Source organism: Nycticebus coucang, chromosome 3 (genome assembly GCF_027406575.1).
Source record: "Nycticebus coucang isolate mNycCou1 chromosome 3, mNycCou1.pri, whole genome shotgun sequence".
NCBI lineage: Eukaryota > Metazoa > Chordata > Mammalia > Primates > Lorisidae > Nycticebus > Nycticebus coucang.
This window is the reverse complement of record NC_069782.1, coordinates 72,873,977-72,892,281: the sequence shown is the minus strand read 5'-3', so window position 1 is coordinate 72,892,281 and position 18,305 is coordinate 72,873,977. Positions and strand designations below refer to the sequence as shown.

The following is an 18,305-nucleotide window of genomic DNA, read 5'->3' as shown; positions in this document are numbered from 1 at the left end:
AAACTCTTCCTTTCTTCCCATCCTCATCTAGTTAATGCTACTTCTCATTGAGATTCTATCCACCTCCGCTGGAAAGGCTTTCCTGACCTTCCTCCAGGACCCAAATTTGTCTTGTTCACCACAGCACCCAGCACTATAAGACATGGCTTATAAACACTTAGTAAACACTTGCTGAGTGAATGAATGAGTGAATGTCAGGAGATGACAGGCAGGTTGAGCTGTTAAAAAATTTTATTAAAATGTCCAAGAAGTACATTAATGTCCACAGTGTCAGATATTACAAACTCACAGAACACTGCAGCTCACAGCAAAACCAGCAGAACCCAAAGCTGTTCACACACACACACTCGCATGCATGCCACACGTGTGGCACACATAAACACACACGCATATCCCAAGGGAAAGATCAAAAGACAAACTGCCCACTTTAGAAAAGACCATGGTCCCCTTCCATCATGGAGCTGGGGTAGAGGGTAGGATAAGGGCCTGAGGTGTCCAAGGAGAGGGAACATAAACCAAGACTCCCCCAGATAAGTTTCATCCTCAGTATCCCCCCATAAAGGAGAATTACTTGTGACATGGATGACTAAAGAAGATATGTTGTTATTATTTTAAACTAAGAAGAGTTATCAAAGTAGAAAGTTAAACCTATATCCCTGGGTTTTCTCAACAATAACCATAGGTGGTGGATAATGTCTATAGCAGGGGAGATTGAAGACAAGGATTTAAGGGTCCAGTTTGCACTACTCAACCATTTCCTAAATTGTGTGTATGTGTATGTGTATAAATATGTGTGGGTGTGTGTGAGAGACAGAGACAGAGAGAGAGCTTGTGCAATTATGTTTCAATCTCTTTCTTGGAAGTCCATAGTAGCACAGCAGTGTTTGGAATCAAGACAGATGGAAGTAAATTCTTACTCCTTTGTTAGCTGTGACTTCAAGCCACTGTCTTTCCCTTACATCTGAGCCTTAGTTTCATTGTATGTAAAATGGGAAAATAATGGACTCTAAGTCACTGCATGGTTGAGAAGATTCAAGGAGATTTTGTCCAAGTCCTTAGCATTAGCATGGTACCTATGCTATAGCTATCAACTATGAATATTACTTCCCAGGAAGGATGTAGGCTCAGTTAACACATTTCTTTCTTTACTGAACACCTAGGTGGATCATGTATTTGCTTATCTTTCTTTTCTGCAGAGGACTATTCTCCACTGTGGATTTTTTTTTTTTTAAACAAGATTTTCCTTATTTATTTTTTATTTATTTGGCCAGCGCTAGGTTTGAACCCACCACCTCCAGCACATGGGGCTGGCGCCCTACTCCTTTGAGCCACAGGCGCCACCCCACTGTGGATTTTTTTAAACACTAATCTATAGATTTTACCCAGACTGGAGGGGTTGAGAGTGGTAACAGACACAGAGGAAAAACTGCCAGAGATCAGGCAGTTAGGGAAGCCTTTACAGGTTGCAGATTTAGGGGAGGAAGACAAAGTGAGTTCTTTTCCACTTAAAAAATTAAGAATTTAGCTGAGCATTGTGGTGGGCGCCTGTAGTCCCAGCTACTCGGGAGGCTGAGGCAAGAGAATCACTTAAGCCCAAGAGTTTGAGGTTGCTGTGAGCTGTGACTCCACAGCAAGCGTGTCACCAAGGGTGACATACGGAGACTCTGTCTCAAAAAAAAAAAAAAATTTTAAAAGCAACAAGAAAAAACTGTGTGTGTGTGTGTGTTTCAGTCTCAGTATTGCTCATCTCTCCATAATATGACCACAGGTAGGTGTCACTACTTCAAGTTTTAAGCATTTCTAATCCACTAGGCAATAGCTGAAGACAGGGATCAGGTGTGGGACCCAAGGCAGGAGCATTACCAATGTTTGCTTAAGGGATGGGTATGTGCGTTGGTTGGACTAGAAAACTTGGCACCTTCTTGGTTCAGGAAGGAGGTTTTTTTGTCTCCCTGAGAGATGGAGTGGGATGAAATCTTGGCTTATCTGGACCTCAACATCCTATCATCTGTGTGTGTGAGAGAGATTCATCATATATGCAGAACCACCAATCTCAGCGTCTGACTGGACTTGGGAGGGTAAGCAATACACTTACTTTCCCTCCATCACCTAAATATTCCTCTGATTAGTCTCATCCCTAACTCTGAGGGCATGGAGGGAGGTTGTTGTAAAAACATAACTAAAACCCAATACATGGGAGTTCCACATTATTTTTATCCACTAAGACCAAACACTGAAATTGGGCTGACATCCCGAGTGAAGGAAGAACAGTCATCAAGTTCACATATGTGCTTCTGTTTAGCCTTCTTCTCCCAACGCTAATGACTGCATAAGCCATCATCCTGGATTTAGGACAACTAATCATTTACTTAAGCCCAAATCTCTGGTTTGAAAAGCAATTGCTTAGTGTGAATTCAAACATTCACTCTTGCACCCTCAAACATACACCATTACCAGTTGTTGAAATAAGGCTTTCTTCAGTCTGGCAAGCTGAAGACTAGATCAATACAAAGAATCCTTGCTGACTGTGCTCCCTTCAGCTGGGATATACTCCCAGAGTTCAGCCTGACAAGAATGGACTTTTCAGACATGTGGCTATGCTTGCCAAGAGGACCTTGTTTATGTCAGAAATGACAGAAAGGAGTTCTATACAAAGGATTATGTGTGGGGAGGATGTGGCTTGGGGCTCAGGGACTTCCAGACCCTCTTGTTTCTCTCTGGGCTCTGTCTCCCTAGGCAAAGGCTCCAGAGGAGGTGTGGGAAAGGGTTTGTGCTTTCATTTGCCTGATTCTTCAGCAGAAATTCCCTTCATCCTTCTCCCAGTCCTCTGCTGGGTGTTTCTTGTGTTTTCTGTGCTCCTTGCGCAATTTGTGGTGGTGATGCTGGTGGTGGTGTTGGTGGTGGTGATGGTGTCGCCGCATCCTATGTGACCGTCTGGCTGCAAGGAAGTGAAAGAGGACAGGGAAGAGGTAAAAGGTGGTGAGATGGGGGTGGCCTGATACAGTGGGCTTCCTTGGGGCAGGCTGGTATACTCTCTCTTATCTGCAAGACTGTATTATCAGACTTATATGACGCCAGATCAACATGTATAGTAACAGGATGTTTTAACTGGAAACTACAAATACCTGGAAACCTACATTGGAGCCTCTGGGGGCAGCCACTTACGTTTGGTGCAGACAATTTGGGGCCTGTCCCATTTGCCATTGCTCCGGCACCGGATGGTGGCCACATGGTGCTGGGCAAATCCTTCCTCGCACTGGTAGCGTACAGTCGCATGGACATTATACTTGGCCTTGCGGGCACCAATGAGTGAAGCATTCTCCACTGCTGGAGGGGGACCACACAGCACTGGGGACAGAAGAATCTCCATTTAGGGGAGTTGCCAAATCTGGGCTAATGTAGTTTTGTGTCTTTTGGGGAATGATATCCTTTCCTAGCAGGTCAGCAGGTCCCTGCCTCTGCCCAGCTCTGATCTCACAGAGCTAGAAGTGACATCTGTCTCTATCTCTTTCACCCAAATTGAGAGCTCCATAGGGGCTCTCCAGAGGGAACCCTCTGGATACATCTCACTCCCAAATTTGTATTTCAAGTATGGGGCACAAAGGGAATGAAGGAGTTGGGTGAAAGAATAATTATTTGAACAAATGGAAAGGCAAAAGGCTGTGAAAATTGACAAAGCAGTAGAAGAGAAAGGTAAACATGACAATGTATACAAATGGTTTCTTTCATATGAAAAGGGCTCTTGGGCGGCGCCTGTGGCTCAAGGAGTAGGCGCCGGTCCCATATGCCAGAGGTGGTGGGTTCAAACCCAACCCTGGCCAAAAAAAAAAAAAAAAAAAGAAAAGGGCTCTTAAAAATCAGTAAGATCAGGGGCGGCGCCTGTGGCTCAGTCGGTAAGGCGCCGGCCCCACATACCGAGGGTGGCGGGTTCAAACCCGGCCCCGGCTGAACTGCAACCAAAAAATAGCTGGGCATGGTGGCGGGCTCCTGTCGTCCCAGCTACTCGGGAGGCTGAGGCAAGAGAATCGCTTAAGCCCAGGAGTTGGAAGTTTCTGTGAGCTGTGTGATGCCATGGCACTCTACCCGAAGGGCACCATGGCACTCTACCCGAAGGGCATAAAGTGACACTCTGTCTCTACAAAAAAAAAAAAAAAAAATCAGTAAGATCAACAAGCTGATGGAAAATTAGGCAAAAGAGATTAACTGGCAAGTCACAGGAAAACAAATGCATATATGTACAAATATCCTGTTAACCTACAAACATTTGGTTATTCTTAGCCTTAAGGATGTAAGATAACAAACTAAGATAACAATGAGATGCTTTTTTTCTATCACTTAAATGAACAAAGAACAAAAAGTTTGAGAATGTGTAAAGATGGGAAGGGTGGGAGGAAATGGGCATTTTTACACAGCGTTAGGAAGTGAGAACTGGCTGGGCTGACCTTTACGAATTTAAATAAAAAGATGAGCCAGTAGGGCAACGCCTGTGGCTCAGTGAGTAGGGTGCCAACCCCATATGCCAAGGGTGGCGGGTTCAAACCCAGCCCCAGCCAAACTGCAACAGAAAAATGGCCGGGTGTTGTGGCGGGCGCCTGTAGTCCTAGCTGCTTGGGAGGCTGAGGCAAGAGAATTGTGTAAGCCCAAGAGTTAGAGGTTGCTGTGAGCTGTGTGATGCCACGGCACTCTACCCCAGGGCAGTACAGTGAGACTCTGTCTCTACAAAAAAAAAAAATGAGCCAGTGAACTTAATAGCAGCAAGGAAGGGGGAGGATGCAATGTACCTGTGCCCTTCTTGCAGACATAGGGGAGGTTATAGTTGCAGGGAACATCATTCCAGCGCCCACTCTCATGTGCCACCATCACCACACAGTCCTCTCCACCCGCGAAGAAATTGTCTGGCTGGTTCTCCCGCCAATTCTCATATTGCTACAGGAAAAGGAGACCAGGGAGTTGTTCAGAGGAGTTGTTCAGAGACTCCTGTCTCAGCCCAGGTTCTAACACTGCCTGCCCTGGAACACCCCTGGCCAAATCCCTCAAACTCATAGAGATTTAGTATTCCCATCTCTACAATGGACACTACCCTTCCTGTCCTAAGTGTGGCCACCACTGTGATCCAAGCCACCCTCCTCAGGCTGGGAAGCTTCAACATCTTCCTCCCTCCTGTCTTGCCCCACCCCTGTTCCATCTTCTACAATGGGTCATTAATAGATCAATAGTTGGACGAAAGGTGACCTCAAACTGGAATTTCAGGAGGGCCTCCCTGAGGAGGCAAAAGGAGAAGTGAGGACTCAAGAACAAGAAGAATCCAAGGCCAAGCCTGTCATCCTAGCATTCTGGGAGGCCAAGACAGGGGGACTGCTTGAGCTCAGGAGTTCAAAACCAGATGAACAAGGGGGAGACCCCGTCTCTACTAAAAATAGAAAAATTATTAAGGGCGGCACCTGTGGCTCAGTCGGTAAGGCGCCGGCCCCATATACCGAGGGTGGCGGGTTCAAACCCGGCCCCGGCTGAACTGCAAACCAAAAAATAGCCGGGCGTTGTGGCGGGCGCCTGTAGTCTCAGCTACTCAGGAGGCTGAGGCAAGAGAATCGCTTAAGCCCAGGAGTTGGAGGTTGCTGTGAGCTGTGTGATGCCACAGCACTCTACCGAGGGTGATGAAGTGAGACTCTGTCTCTACAAAAATAAATAAATAAATAAATAAAATAGAAAAATTAGCTGAGGTGATGGCACATGTCTGTAGTCCCAGCTATTTGGGAGGCTGAGGCAAGAGGATCACTTAAGCCCAAGAATTTGAGGTTGCTATGAGCTATGAGGAGGCCATGGCACTCTACCTAGGGTAACAGACTGAGACACTGTCTAAAAAAAAAGAATAGGAGGGCGGTGCCTGTGGCTCAGTTGGTAAGGCGCCGGCCCCATATACTGAGGGTGGCGGGTTCAAAACCGGCCCTGGCCAAACTGCAATTAAAAAATAGCTGGGCATTGTGGCGGGCACCTGTAGTCCCAGGTGCTCGGGAGGCTGAGGCAAGAGAATCGCTTAAGCCCAGGAGTTGGAGGTTGCTGTGAGCTGTGTGAGGCCATGGCACTCTACCAAGGGCCGTAAAGTGAGACTCTGTCTCTACAAAAAAAAAAAAAAAATAAGATTAAAAAAAAAAAAAAAAAGAATAGGAAGGGGGCGGTGCCTGTGGCTCAAAGGAGGGGGGCACCAGTCCCATATACCGGAGGTGGTGGGTTCAAACCCGGCCTCCACCAAAAACTGCAAAAAAATAAAAATAAATAAAAAACAATAGTAAGGATCCAGACAGGGAGCACAGTTTTAAGCAAAGGGAACGGTAAGTTCAAGGTCTCTGAGGGAGGATGAGGAACCTGTTTGAGAAACTGAATAGAGGCCAAAGGGGCTCATGCTGCTTGATGAAGTTGGGATGTGGTCAGAGAGTGGGTAGGGGCCAGATCTCATGGTAGAGGAGAACAGGTAGATTTTTAAAAATTGTAGCAAAATATATATAGCACAAACTTCACCAGTCTAACCATTTTTAAGTATCCAGTTCATTGTCATTAATTACATTTACAATGCTATGTAACCATCATTACGATTTCCAGAAATTTCTCCTCATGACAAATGTGAAACTCCGTAAGTAGTTTTAGTTTTTTTTTTGCAGGTTTTGGCCGGGGCTGGGTTTGAACTGCCACCTCTGGTATATGGGGCCAGTGCCCTACTTCTTTGAGCCACAGGTGCCGCCTGAAACTCTGTAACTATTAAGCACTATCAAATGCCCATTCTTCCCTGCTCCCAACCCCTAACATACACTGATCTATTTTTTGTCTCTACAAGTTCGCCTACTCTGGGTGTTTTGCATAAATAGAATCATACAAGATGGGGTCATTTAGGTCTGGCTTATTTCACTAATGTTATTAAAGATTTACCCATCTTGTAGCATGTACGAGGACTTCATTCTTCTTTGTGGTTGAATAATATTCCACTGTGTGGGTGGACCACATTGTGTTTATCTATTCCTCCATGTTGACATTTGGGTTGTTACCACCTTTGGCTATTGTGACTAGAGCTGCTATGAACATTCACATACAAATATCTATTTGAACCTCTATTTTCAATTCTTTTGGGTAGACACCTAGGAATAGAATTGCTGGATCATATGGTACCTTTTTGTTTAATTTTTTGAGGACCTGCCAGACTTCTGTAGTGGGAAAAGGGAAATTTTTTGTTGGGATAAAAGCCCAAGGGATTTTTTTTTTTTTAATGTTCCTGGAACTTGTGATACCAAGGGAATTTGTATTTTTTTTTTTTTTGAGCCTGAGTCTCACTATGTCACCCTTGGTAGAGTGCCACAGTGTCACAGTTCACAGCAACCTTAAACTCCTGGGCTCAAGTGATTCTCTTGCCTCAGCCTCCCAAGTAGCTGGGACTACAGGTACCTGCCACAACACCCGGCTAGGGAATTTGTATCTTGAGAAGTCTGAGAGACTGGGAGAGCCTGAAGCAGGGAAGATCCCAAGCTAATGTTATGTTTTGTAGTGTTTTGAGATGGATCTCTCTCTGTCACCCAGGCTAGAATGCAGTAGTACCATCACAATTCACTGCAGCTTGGGCGGTGCCTGTGGTTCAGTCGGTAAGGCTCCAGCCCCATATACTGAGGGCGGCGGGTTCAAACCCAGCCCCGGCTGAACTGCAACCAAAAAATAGCTGGGTGTTGTGGCAGGTGCCTGTAGTCCCAGCTACTCGGGAGGCTGAGGCAAGAGAATCGCTTAAGCCCAGGAATTGGAGGTTGCTGTGAGCTGTGTGATGCCATGGCACTCTACCGAGGGCCATAAAGCATAAAGTGAAACTCTGTCTCTACATAAAAAAAAAAAAAATGAAGTCTCCATGGCTAGGGGCTGGAGGATGAAGAATCTAGGTAGCAAGTGACCCTGTGGGGATTGCTGCAGGAGTCCAAGTAAGAGATGACAGAGGCTGCACAGGTAGGGGGATGTAGAGGATGGGAATATTTGAGAGACCACAGCTGGGGGGCAGGCAGAGTGAGCAAGAGGAGGTGTCAGAGCCCAGTCCTAGGCTTCTAGCCCTAGCAATTGGTGGGTGGGTTGGTTGACCAGGCTGGAAAGTCAGGGATGAAGACTGAAGCTTCACTGAAGCTCCTTTGCAAACTTCAGTGTCCCAGAGACACTGGGGATCTTTAACATCTACTTGCAGATCCTTTGCACAAAAGGGTAAACTGAACCCAAAGGGCAGGGCTGATGCAGCTTGGCAGCCTGGACACCAACTTGCCACTCACCAGCCCTGTGTTGTCCGTCCACTGGAAATCCCTCTCCACAATCCTGTCATTCAGGCCGATCCAAGTGTTTTCATGTCCAAAGCCTGCAGAATGGGGGATTGTGAGGGCTGGGCATATGTCTGTCTCTCTCCCAGCATGAGGCATGGGCTGGAGGTGAGGTGGGGGAGTGGGAGGGGAGGACTCATCCACTCTCATCCCCCTACCCCCAGCTTGGAGGTGGTGGAAAGAGAGCTTGGAGGTGGGAATGAAGAGGGGAAAAAGGGAATGGAGAAGATGGGGAAGACCCACAACCCCTCCCTCTACCTCCACACTGGGAAGGGGAGGACCCAGGAGGTAGGGAGGAAGGGAAGGTGATAGAGGTGGGCAGAGTACCCAGAGCCTCTCAGAACCTTGGGTAGGAGGTGGAGGGGGATGGGAAGAATAGAGGAGGAAGGCCATGAGCCCCTCTCCCAGCCTCTGGCATGGATGGGAAGTCCTCACCCCCAACCGCCAGCAGGTGGACCCTGGCTCCCTTCTTATAGGGAGGAGAACAGGCAGGGAAATGGCTGGAATTAGGCCTGGGCCCCAGGACATGTGGCCAGCAGAGAAAGGAATAAACAAAGACATGACCACATCATTGCAGAAATGAGAAAGCAAGAGACAGAAGACCCCAGAGGCAGGCAGGACAGAATGAGTGAGCAAGCCAGTTACTCAGGAGGAGCAGGTGACCGGGTAGAGTATGTTGAAGAAAAAGAAACAAGAGAACCAGGGAATGAGAAAATGAAAGAATCCATGGGGGGAAAGACAGGGGCAAATGTGAATAAATGGATGGATGAAAAAACAGCAGAAGGGATAAATCAATAAATGCCAGATTTAATGAATGTGACACTCATCTTTCCCCCTAGGTCTTTGCAAAGTTCATTCCTCATTTCATCCCATAAGTCACAGATGCTTCCCCCATCACCCTTCATCCTCTGGTCCTGTTTTGTTTTTTTTTTTGTAGAGACAGAGTCTCACTTTATGGCCCACAGTAGAGTGTCATGGCATCACACAGCTCACAGCAACCTCCAACTCCTGGGCTTAAGCGATTCTCTTGCCTCAGCCTCCCGAGTAGCTGGGACTACAGGCGCCCGCCACAGCGCCCAGCTATTTTTTGGTTGCAGTTCAGCCAGGCCCGGGCTTGAACCCGCCACCCTCAGTATATGGGGCCGGCACCTTACCGACTGAGCCACAGGCGCCGCCCTCTGGTCCTGTTTTGTTACTGGAACACATAGGACCTATTAAATTATAGTATAAACTTATTTGCTTAGATATTTGTTTGCCTATATTTCGCTGAATATAGGCACTCCTTGGGGACACAGCAAAGTCCCTCTGGCTCACTGCTGTGTTGCAGTGCCTGAAATGGTGCCTGCACATAGCCAGTGCTCAGGAAATATTCAGTGAATGAATACGTGAGATGAATGTATAAATGAACAAATGAATCAACAGATGCATGAATTAAGAAACATGGCTTGCATTAATGAACACAGCTTTGGAAAGGTGGCATCTGCAGAGCATGCCACAGCAAAGGGATATAAATGGCACCCCTCCTGCCATGTTGGCTGGTGATGCCTCCCCCCCTCCCCAGAGTGCCTACTGTTAATGAAGCTGTGCTCCTCAGGTGAGTGGATACTGGTGAGATGGCCAGCTCGACGGCGGCAGTCCCTCTCGGCGTCTTCCCATGCCCGCCGGTGGGCAAAATACCGGTAGCAGTGGCCCTGGAACTTGTGCCATCCACGGTCACAGCCCTCCGTGTCTGAGAGGTGGCATAGAAGTATGAAGGGGGCCTGACCTTGGTTCCAGGTCTACCAGGCATAAGCTGAGCCAGCCCACCAGAGAGAGACCCAATCCAAGATCTCCCCAAGCCCTCCTCTCCTCCTAAGGCTTTGTGCCCCCACACCCCACCCCACCAATGCTTTCAGCTTCCATGTTAACTTATTTTCTTTGTTGCTGGAAAAGATTTAACTGGAAGATCATTATACCCTACCCCCTCTCACTCCAAAGCTGAAGTCTCCTGCTCTGATTTTTGGGGCCAAACGCTCTGTATAGACACAGAAGCTCAGGAAACTTTCTCAGGAAGGTGTAAAATTTCCCTCCTGGTAACAGGCTTGAATAGACATTTCTCTAAAGAAGATATACAAGGAGCCAGGCACGGTGGCGCACACCTGTTATCCCAGCACTCTGAGAGGTCGAGGCAGGTGGATTGCCTGACCTTACAGGTTTGAGATCAGCCTGAGCCAGAGTGAGACCTCGTTTCTAAAAATACCTGGGTGGCTCAGCACCCATAGCACAGTGGTTACGGTGCCGGCTACATACATCAAGGCTGGTGGGTTTGAATCCAGCCTGGGCCAGATAAACAACAATGACAAATGCAATAAAAAATAGCCAGGCGTTGTGGCAGGTGCCTGTAGGCCCAGCCACTTGGGAGGCTGAGAGTCAAGACAATCACTTAAGCGCGAGTTTGAGGTTTCTGTGAGCTGTGACGCCCTGGCACTCTACTGAGGGTGACATAGTGAGACTCTGTTTCAAAAAAAATAAAAAAGTAAATATAGTTGGGTGTTGTGGTGGGTACCTATAGTCCCAGCTACTTGGGAGGCTGAGGCAAAAGAATTGCTTAAGCCCAAGAGTTTGAGGTTGCTGTGAGCTAGGATGCCACAGCTCTCTACAAGGGCAACAAAATGAGACTCTGTGTCAAAAAAAAAAAGATACAAATGGCCAAAAAGCACATGAAAATATGATCAATGTCATTAATCATTAGGAAATGGAAATCAAAACACCATGTGCTATCACTTCACACTCACTAAGATAGAGATGATTAAAGAAAGGAGAGCTGCGCAGTGGCTCCTGCCTGTAATCCTAGCACTCTGGGAGGCCAAGGCAGGAGGATCCCTTGATTTCAGGAGTTGGAGAACAGCCTGAGTAGAAGGGACACCCATCTCTATTAAAAATAGAAAAACTATCCAGGCATTGTGGAGTATGCCTGCAGACCCAGCTACTTGGGAGGCTGAGGCAGGAGAATCATTTAAACCTAGGAGTCTGAGGTTGCTGTGAGCTAGGCTAATGCTACTGGCACTCTAGCCCAGGTGACAGGGTAAGACTCTTTTTAAAAAGAAGAAAAAGACAGGCTCAGCACCCGTAGCACAGTGGTTACGGCGCCAGCCACATACACCCAGGCAGGCGGGTTTGAAACGGGCCCAGGCTAGCTGAACAATGATGACAACTGCAACAAAAAAATAGCTGGGCGTTGTGCTGGACGCCTGTAGTCCCAGCTACTTGGGACACCGAGGCAAGAGAATTGCCTAAGCCCAAGAGCTGGAGGTTGCTGTGAGCTGTGATGCTACAGCACTCTATCGAGGGCTACAAAGAGAGACTCTGCCTCTAAACAAACAAACAAACAAAAGCTTGTACATCAAGTTTTGTAGCAACACTATTCACATTAGCCACAAGGAAGAAACAATGCAAATAAATATTCACCATGTTATGAACAGAAAAACAAAATGTGATATAGCCATTCAGTGGAATATTAACCAGCCATAAAAAGGAATGAAGCACTGATTCATGTTACAATGTGGATGAACCCCAAAACATCATGCTAAGCGAACAAAGCTAGACACAAAAAGTCACATATTATATGACTCCATTCCTCTGAAATGTTTAGAATGGGCAAACCCATAGAGACAGAAAGCAGATTAGTGGTTGTCAGGGCCTGGGGAGAGGGGAATGAAGAGTGGCAGCTAAGCAGTACTCGGTTTCCTTTTAGAGTGTTGAAAAAGTTCTGAATTAAATAGAGATGATGGCTTGCCACCTGTAGCTCAGCGGCTAGGGCACCAGCCACATACACCAGATCTGGAGGGTTTGAACCCAGACCGGGCCTGCCAAACAACAAGGACAACTACAACAAAAACAAATAGCCCGGGCTTGGCGCCTGTGGCTCAAGTGGCTAAGGCACCAGCCACATACACCTGAGCTGGCAGGTTCGAATCCAGCTCAGGCCCACCAAATAACAATGACGGATGCAACCAAAAAATAGCCAGGCGTTGTGGCGGGTGCCTGTAGTCCCAGCTACTTTGGAGGTGGAGGCAAGAGAATCGCTTGAGCCCAGGAGTTGAAGGTTGCTGTGAGCTGTGATGCCACAGCACTCTACCCAAGCTGACAGCTTGAGGCTCTGTCTCAAAAAAAAAAAAAAAAAAAAAAGAATAGCCAGGTGTTGTGGTGGGCGCCTGTCATCCCAGCTACTTGGGAGGCTGAGGCAAGAGAATCGCTTAAGCCCAAGAGTTTGAGGTTGCTATGAGCTGTGATGCCTCAGCACTCTACCGAGGGCGACATAGTGAAACTCTGTCCAAAAAATAACTAACTAAATAAATAAATAGGGTGGTGCCTGTGGCTCAAAGGAGTAGGGCACCAGCCACATATGCCGGAGGTGGCGGGTTCAAACCTAGCCCCGCCCAAAAACTGCAAAAAAAATAAAAATAAAATAAAAATAAATAAATAGAGATGATAGTTGCACAACACTGTCAGCATACAAAATGGAAATGAATTGTACACTTTAAAATGGCTCATTCTATGTTATGTGCATTTTATTTTTATTTCATTTATTTATTTATTTAGGGGACAGAGTCTAGCTCTGGAGTAGAGTGCTATAGCACCATTGCTCACAGCAACCTTAAGCTCTTAGGCTTAAGTGATCATCTTGCCTCAGTTTTTCTATTTTTAGTAGAGTCAGGGTCTCATTATTGCTCTGGCTGGTCTCAAACTCCTGAGCTCAAGCAATACACCCACCTCGGCCTCCCAGAGTGCTAGGATTACAGGCGTGAAGCCACTCTGCCTGGCCTGTTATGTGCATTTTATACAAAAAAAAATTATTTTTGAGACAAAGTCTCACTCTGTTGCCTTGGGTAGAGTGCCATGGAATCAAATCTCATAGTAGGGCAGCGCCTGTGGCTCAGTAGGTAAGGTGCCGGCCCCATATACCGAGGGTGGCGGGTTCAAACCCGGCCCCGGCCAAACTGCAACCAAAAAAAAAAAAAATAGCTGGGCGCTGTGGCGGGCGCCTGTAGTCCCAGCTACTCGGGAGGCTGAGGCAAGAGAATTGCTTAAGCCCAGGAGTTGGAGGTTGCTGTGAGCTGTGTGAGGCCACGGCACTCTACCGAGGGCCATAAAGTAAGACTCTGTCTCTACAAAAAAAAAAAAAAGCTCATAGTAACCTCAAATTCTTGTTTGTCTGTTTGTTTCTGGGGTTTTTTTTGCAGTTTTTGGCCAGGGCTGGGTTTGAACTCGCCACCTCTGGCATTTGGGGCCGGTGCCCTACTCCTTTGAGCCACAGGTGCCGCCCAGTAACCTCAAATTCTTGGCCTCAAGCCATCTTCTTGCCTCAGTCTCCTGAGTAGCTGGGACTATAGGCATCTGCCACAATGCCTGGCTATTTTTTGGTTGCGCCCGTCATTGTTATTTGGCGGGCCTGGGCTGGATTCGAACCCGCCAGCTCAGGTGTATGTGGCTGGTGCCTTAGCCACTTGAGCTCAAGCAATCCACTCACTTGGCCTCCCAGAGGGCTAGGATTAGAGGCATGACCCACTGCACCCAGTCACAAAATAATAATTTACCTTGTGTTGGACTCACAGCCATGAAACCAGAGACAGAAACCTGGAGTGTGTGTGTAGGGAGACCTTAGCTGGGCAAGCAACTCCTGCAGCTGGGCACACAACTCTATTTCTGGGGTTATGGTAAGTACTCACCTTTCTCACAGAGGCTGCCACCATAACTTGGAAGGCAAAGGCAGACAAAGCCATTGACCTCATCGATACAGGTGCCTCCATTCTCACAGGGACTACAGACGCAGTCATCGATGTCTGGCAGAGAAGGGGAGGAGCTGAGTCAGAGATCAGGGTATGGGTATCTAGGCAGAAGATGGGTCATGATCCTGCCATTTACCCATGACCTGAGTGTAGCAGTGGTGATCTGAGCAGATGGCCCAATGACTCTGCAGCCAAGGGGGGGGCGGAGCTTCACACAATGGACATAAATTAGCATTCATGAAAGCAGATGCCACTGGGCCAGCCCAGGACCAGGATGAACAGAAAGTTCCATCTGACTCCAGAAAAGTGAAGGTCATACTCTCAAAAATAGCTCATAGTGTGCTGAAGCTGAAGCCTCTTTTAGGCATTTGCAAGGACTTGCCAGAATCACAAAACTGTTTGTAGGTAGAGCTGGATATTTAGTTGAACTACTCTTCTACCAATCCACATGTAGATAAGTGTTTGAGGCACGTATGAGGCAAGTCACGTTCCCTCCTTGAGACTCAGTTTATTATTTTGAAAGTGATGATAATAGGGCGGCGCCTGCGGCTCAGTGAGTAGGGCGCCAGCCCCATATGCCGAGGGTGGTGAGTTCAAACCCAGCCCCGGCCAAACTGCAACAAAAAAATAGCTGGGCATTGTGGCAGGCGCCTGTAGTCCCAGCTGCTCAGGAGGCTGAGGCAAGAGAATCGCGTAAGCCCAAGAGTTAGAGGTTGCTGTGAGCCGTGTGACACCACGGCACTCTACCCGAGGGCGGTACAGTGAGACTCTATGTCTCTACAAAAAAAAAAAAAAAAGAAAGTGATGATAATAACATCACCTTTTTAAGGGTGGTTGTGAGTGGTGAATGGAATAGCTCGAGAAATTATATTGTTTATATTTATTGTTATAATTATATAACAATATGTAATTCTATAGTAGTGTGGTTGTAAAGACTGTGAAGTCAAGGAGATACACAGGGCTCAATAAATTATATCATTTATATTTGTTGTTATAATTTTATAATTTGTAGTATTCCCTGTGTTGGGCTTTGGGGCTAGAACCCAGTAGTTCTGGTAGCTGTGCTTATACTCTCGTCCACCTAGGAGAGGGCAGGATACCCAAGGGCCATTTTCTGAGAGAAGAACACTTCATCCCTTTGTGTTCTCCTCCCCACCCTGCACATCCGCTGGTATAGGAGACACACATCAGAGCCTTGGCCCCCAGGATAAGAGCTCAGCTGTTTGGTTCTTTTTCCACTAATTGAGGCTGATTTAGCTGGGTGCAATGAGTGGAGGATAGGAAGGGGGCTTCTGAAGCCACTATTTTGTGATTTCTGAGTCCTATGGGCATGGCTACTGGAGTAGAACCCAAGGCTCAGGAGTCAAACAAATCTTAAGTTCAGGATGTGAGTCTGAGGTACTCACCAATCTCACAGTTCTCCCCAGTGAAGCCCTGGTCACAGCTACAGCCGTACATGGTGCCATTGGCATTACAAGTCCCCCCATGCAGACAAGGGTTGTTCTCACAGGGATCAGAAGGAACTGTAAGATAGATGGGTAATGTGTGGAAGAATTAGGCAACCATTTGCCTTCCCAGAATCCAGACCTTAGGCCCCCAAACCCCTCTATAATTCCCCAACTGGTGGCTGCCAACTGCCTCTCATATGCCCACTGTCATGAGAAGCTTACTCCTTTCAGAAACTGTCCCAAAACATCTGTGGGCTGCGTGCCTGTGGCAAGGTTCCAAAGACCAGGGATTCCTAAAGCTTCTCTTGGGAAGTCTTCTCCAAGAACATAGACTTACGTGTCCTCCCTGACTTGTCCTCCTTCTTCTGGACATGGTCTACTTCTTACAACTTGGGGAACAGGAGTGGACATCGACTCTAAGTAGGGTATGAATAGCACTAGGGAGAATGGTAACTATCACCTCCTTCATTCTGATGGCTCAACATCTTTTTTTTTTTTGTAGAGACAGAGTCTCACTTTATGGCCCTCGGTAGAGTGCCGTGGCCTCACACAGCTCACAGCAAACTCCAACTCCTGGGCTTAAGCGATTCTCTTGCCTCAGCCTCCCGAGTAGCTGGGACTACAGGCGCCTGCCACAACGCCTGGCTATTTTTGGTTGCAGTTTGGCCGGGGCCAGGTTTGAACCCGCCACCCTTGGTATATGGGGCCGGCGCCTTACCGACTGAGCCACAGGTGCCGCCCCAGCTCAACATCTTTTAATGCAACCTTAGTGGTTATAGTATAAATGGGTGGTGAATTATAGTGACTATAACCATGGACTATGGAGTCATAAAGGTCTGGTTCAATTTCTGGCTCTGCCACTCACTACGGGACTGTGGGCAAGACATATCTCTGAATTTCAGTTGCTTCACCAATGAAATGGAAATAAAAATAGTTCATCCTCTCTCCCAGTTCTGACCACCAATGCCATTTCTGACTCTGTCTATATTACCCTGGGGACTTATAGTGGGTAGGGAGTGAGTGGGGTGAGAATCTCATCATTGCTCAGTATGGGATTGAGCACCCATACTCAATCCAGTTGGGTTTCCCTGGAGGCAGGAGGGTCTCCTCCCCAACTTGGGGGTCCAGATGTCATGTAGGTGGTCTCCACTCCCTAAAGAAATACCTCCCTGGAGCCTGGGAAAGGCAAGGCAAACATTCTCATCCTGGCCAGGCACAGTGGCTCACACCTATAAACCTAGCACCCGAGGCAGAGGAGAGAAGATTGCTTGAGATCAGGAGTTAGAGACCAGCATGAACAAGAGCAAGACCCCATCTTTACCAAGAACAGAAAAATTAGCCAGGCATTGTGGTGGACTGTAGTCCCAGCTACTCGGGAGGCTGAGACAGGAGGATTGCTTGAGCCCAGGAGTTCCTATGTGCTAGGCTGATGCCACAGCACTCTAGCCTGTGCAACAGAGTGAGGCTCTGTCTCAAAAAAAGAATCTTTGGGCCAGGTGCGGTGGTTCACTCCTATAATCTTAGCACTCTGGGAGGCCAAGGTGGGTGGGTTGCTTAAGCTCACAAGTTTGAGATGAGCCTGAGCAAAAGTGAGATCCTGTCTCTACTAAAAATAGAAAAACTGAGGCAAGAGGATCTCTTGAGCCCTAGTTGAAGGTTGCTGTGAGTTATGATGCCATAGCACTCTACTCAGGATGACAGCTTGAGACTCTGCCTCAAAAAAAAAATCTTTATCCTGTTGCAGCTGATACCAATCCTTTGTCATGGCAGTATCTGACTGTTCCACCACACAGACACAAAAACCAAGGCTCAGGCAGGGCGTAATGGTTCATGCCTGTAATCCTAGCAGTCTGGGAGGCTGAGACAGGTGGATTGATGAGCCTGAGCAAGAGAGACCTCTATCTCTACCAAAAATACAAAAACTAGCCAGCTATTGTGGCAGGCACTTGTAGTCCCAGCTACTTGGGAGGTTGAGTCAGGGGGATCACTCGAGTCCAAGAGTTTGAGGTTGCTGTGAGCTATGACACCACAGCACTCCACACACAGTGACAGAGTGAGACTGTCTAAAAAACAAAACAAACGAACAATAAAAACCCACAGGCTCAGAGAAAGGCGGAGCCTGGCTCTACGTTGCACAGTAGAATGGTGCAAAAAGCAAAAGATATCAGGTTTAAGGATCCCTCTTTAGTTAGAATGCATTTCTGTTTTGTTCTGGTCTAGGGCCTTACAAGAAATTGAGGTAATATCAAGCAGTTGTCTCCTCCCAGTTCTTCTGGCCTCTGCTGTCCATATGCTATTTTCCTCACAGCAGCCACAGTAAGCCTATGTAAACACTAGTCAAGTCGCATCCCTCCCTTGCCTAGAAACCTATATGGCTCCCCATTGCCTTCGGAAGAAAAGTCACAGTCCTCACCACAGTCTACACAGCCTTATGTGATGTTCTATATCTCCCTGCCCTTCCTTCTCCTCTCTCTCCCTCACTTACTCTGCTTCAGCCACACTGGTCTCCCTGCTTCTGCAAAACACCAGACACAGTACAACCTCTGCATGGACTGTTCTCTCTGCCTGGATCATTCTTCCACCAGATCTGCCATGGCTCTTGCCTGACCACCTTCAGGCTTGCTCAAAAAAAATTTTTGTTGGGCGGCGCCTGTGGCTCAGTTGGTAAGGCACCAGCCCCATATACCTAGGGTGGCGGGTTCAAGCCCAGCCCCAGCTGAACTGCAACCAAAAAATAGCTGGGCGTTGTGGCGGGCGCC

At 47.5% G+C, this 18,305-nt stretch overlaps 1 protein-coding gene across 5 annotated transcripts in view; it reads right to left on the bottom strand.

The window, feature by feature from the left end:
- Positions 1-220: 220 nt before the first annotated feature.
- The window catches only part of NCAN (neurocan), a 46,793-nt gene continuing 28,708 nt past the window's right edge, over positions 221-18,305 (bottom strand). For all 5 annotated transcript variants that reach the window (XM_053586583.1, XM_053586584.1, XM_053586582.1 and 2 more), the window contains 7 exons: positions 15,505-15,621; positions 14,039-14,152; positions 9,901-10,059; positions 8,286-8,368; positions 4,782-4,926; positions 3,166-3,348; positions 221-2,938 (listed from right to left, as the gene is read on the bottom strand). In XM_053586583.1, coding sequence (XP_053442558.1) covers positions 2,793-2,938; positions 3,166-3,348; positions 4,782-4,926; positions 8,286-8,368; positions 9,901-10,059; positions 14,039-14,152; positions 15,505-15,621 — 947 coding nt within the window. In that variant the 3' untranslated portion in view covers positions 221-2,792. The remainder of the gene's footprint in view (positions 2,939-3,165; positions 3,349-4,781; positions 4,927-8,285; positions 8,369-9,900; positions 10,060-14,038; positions 14,153-15,504; positions 15,622-18,305) is intronic.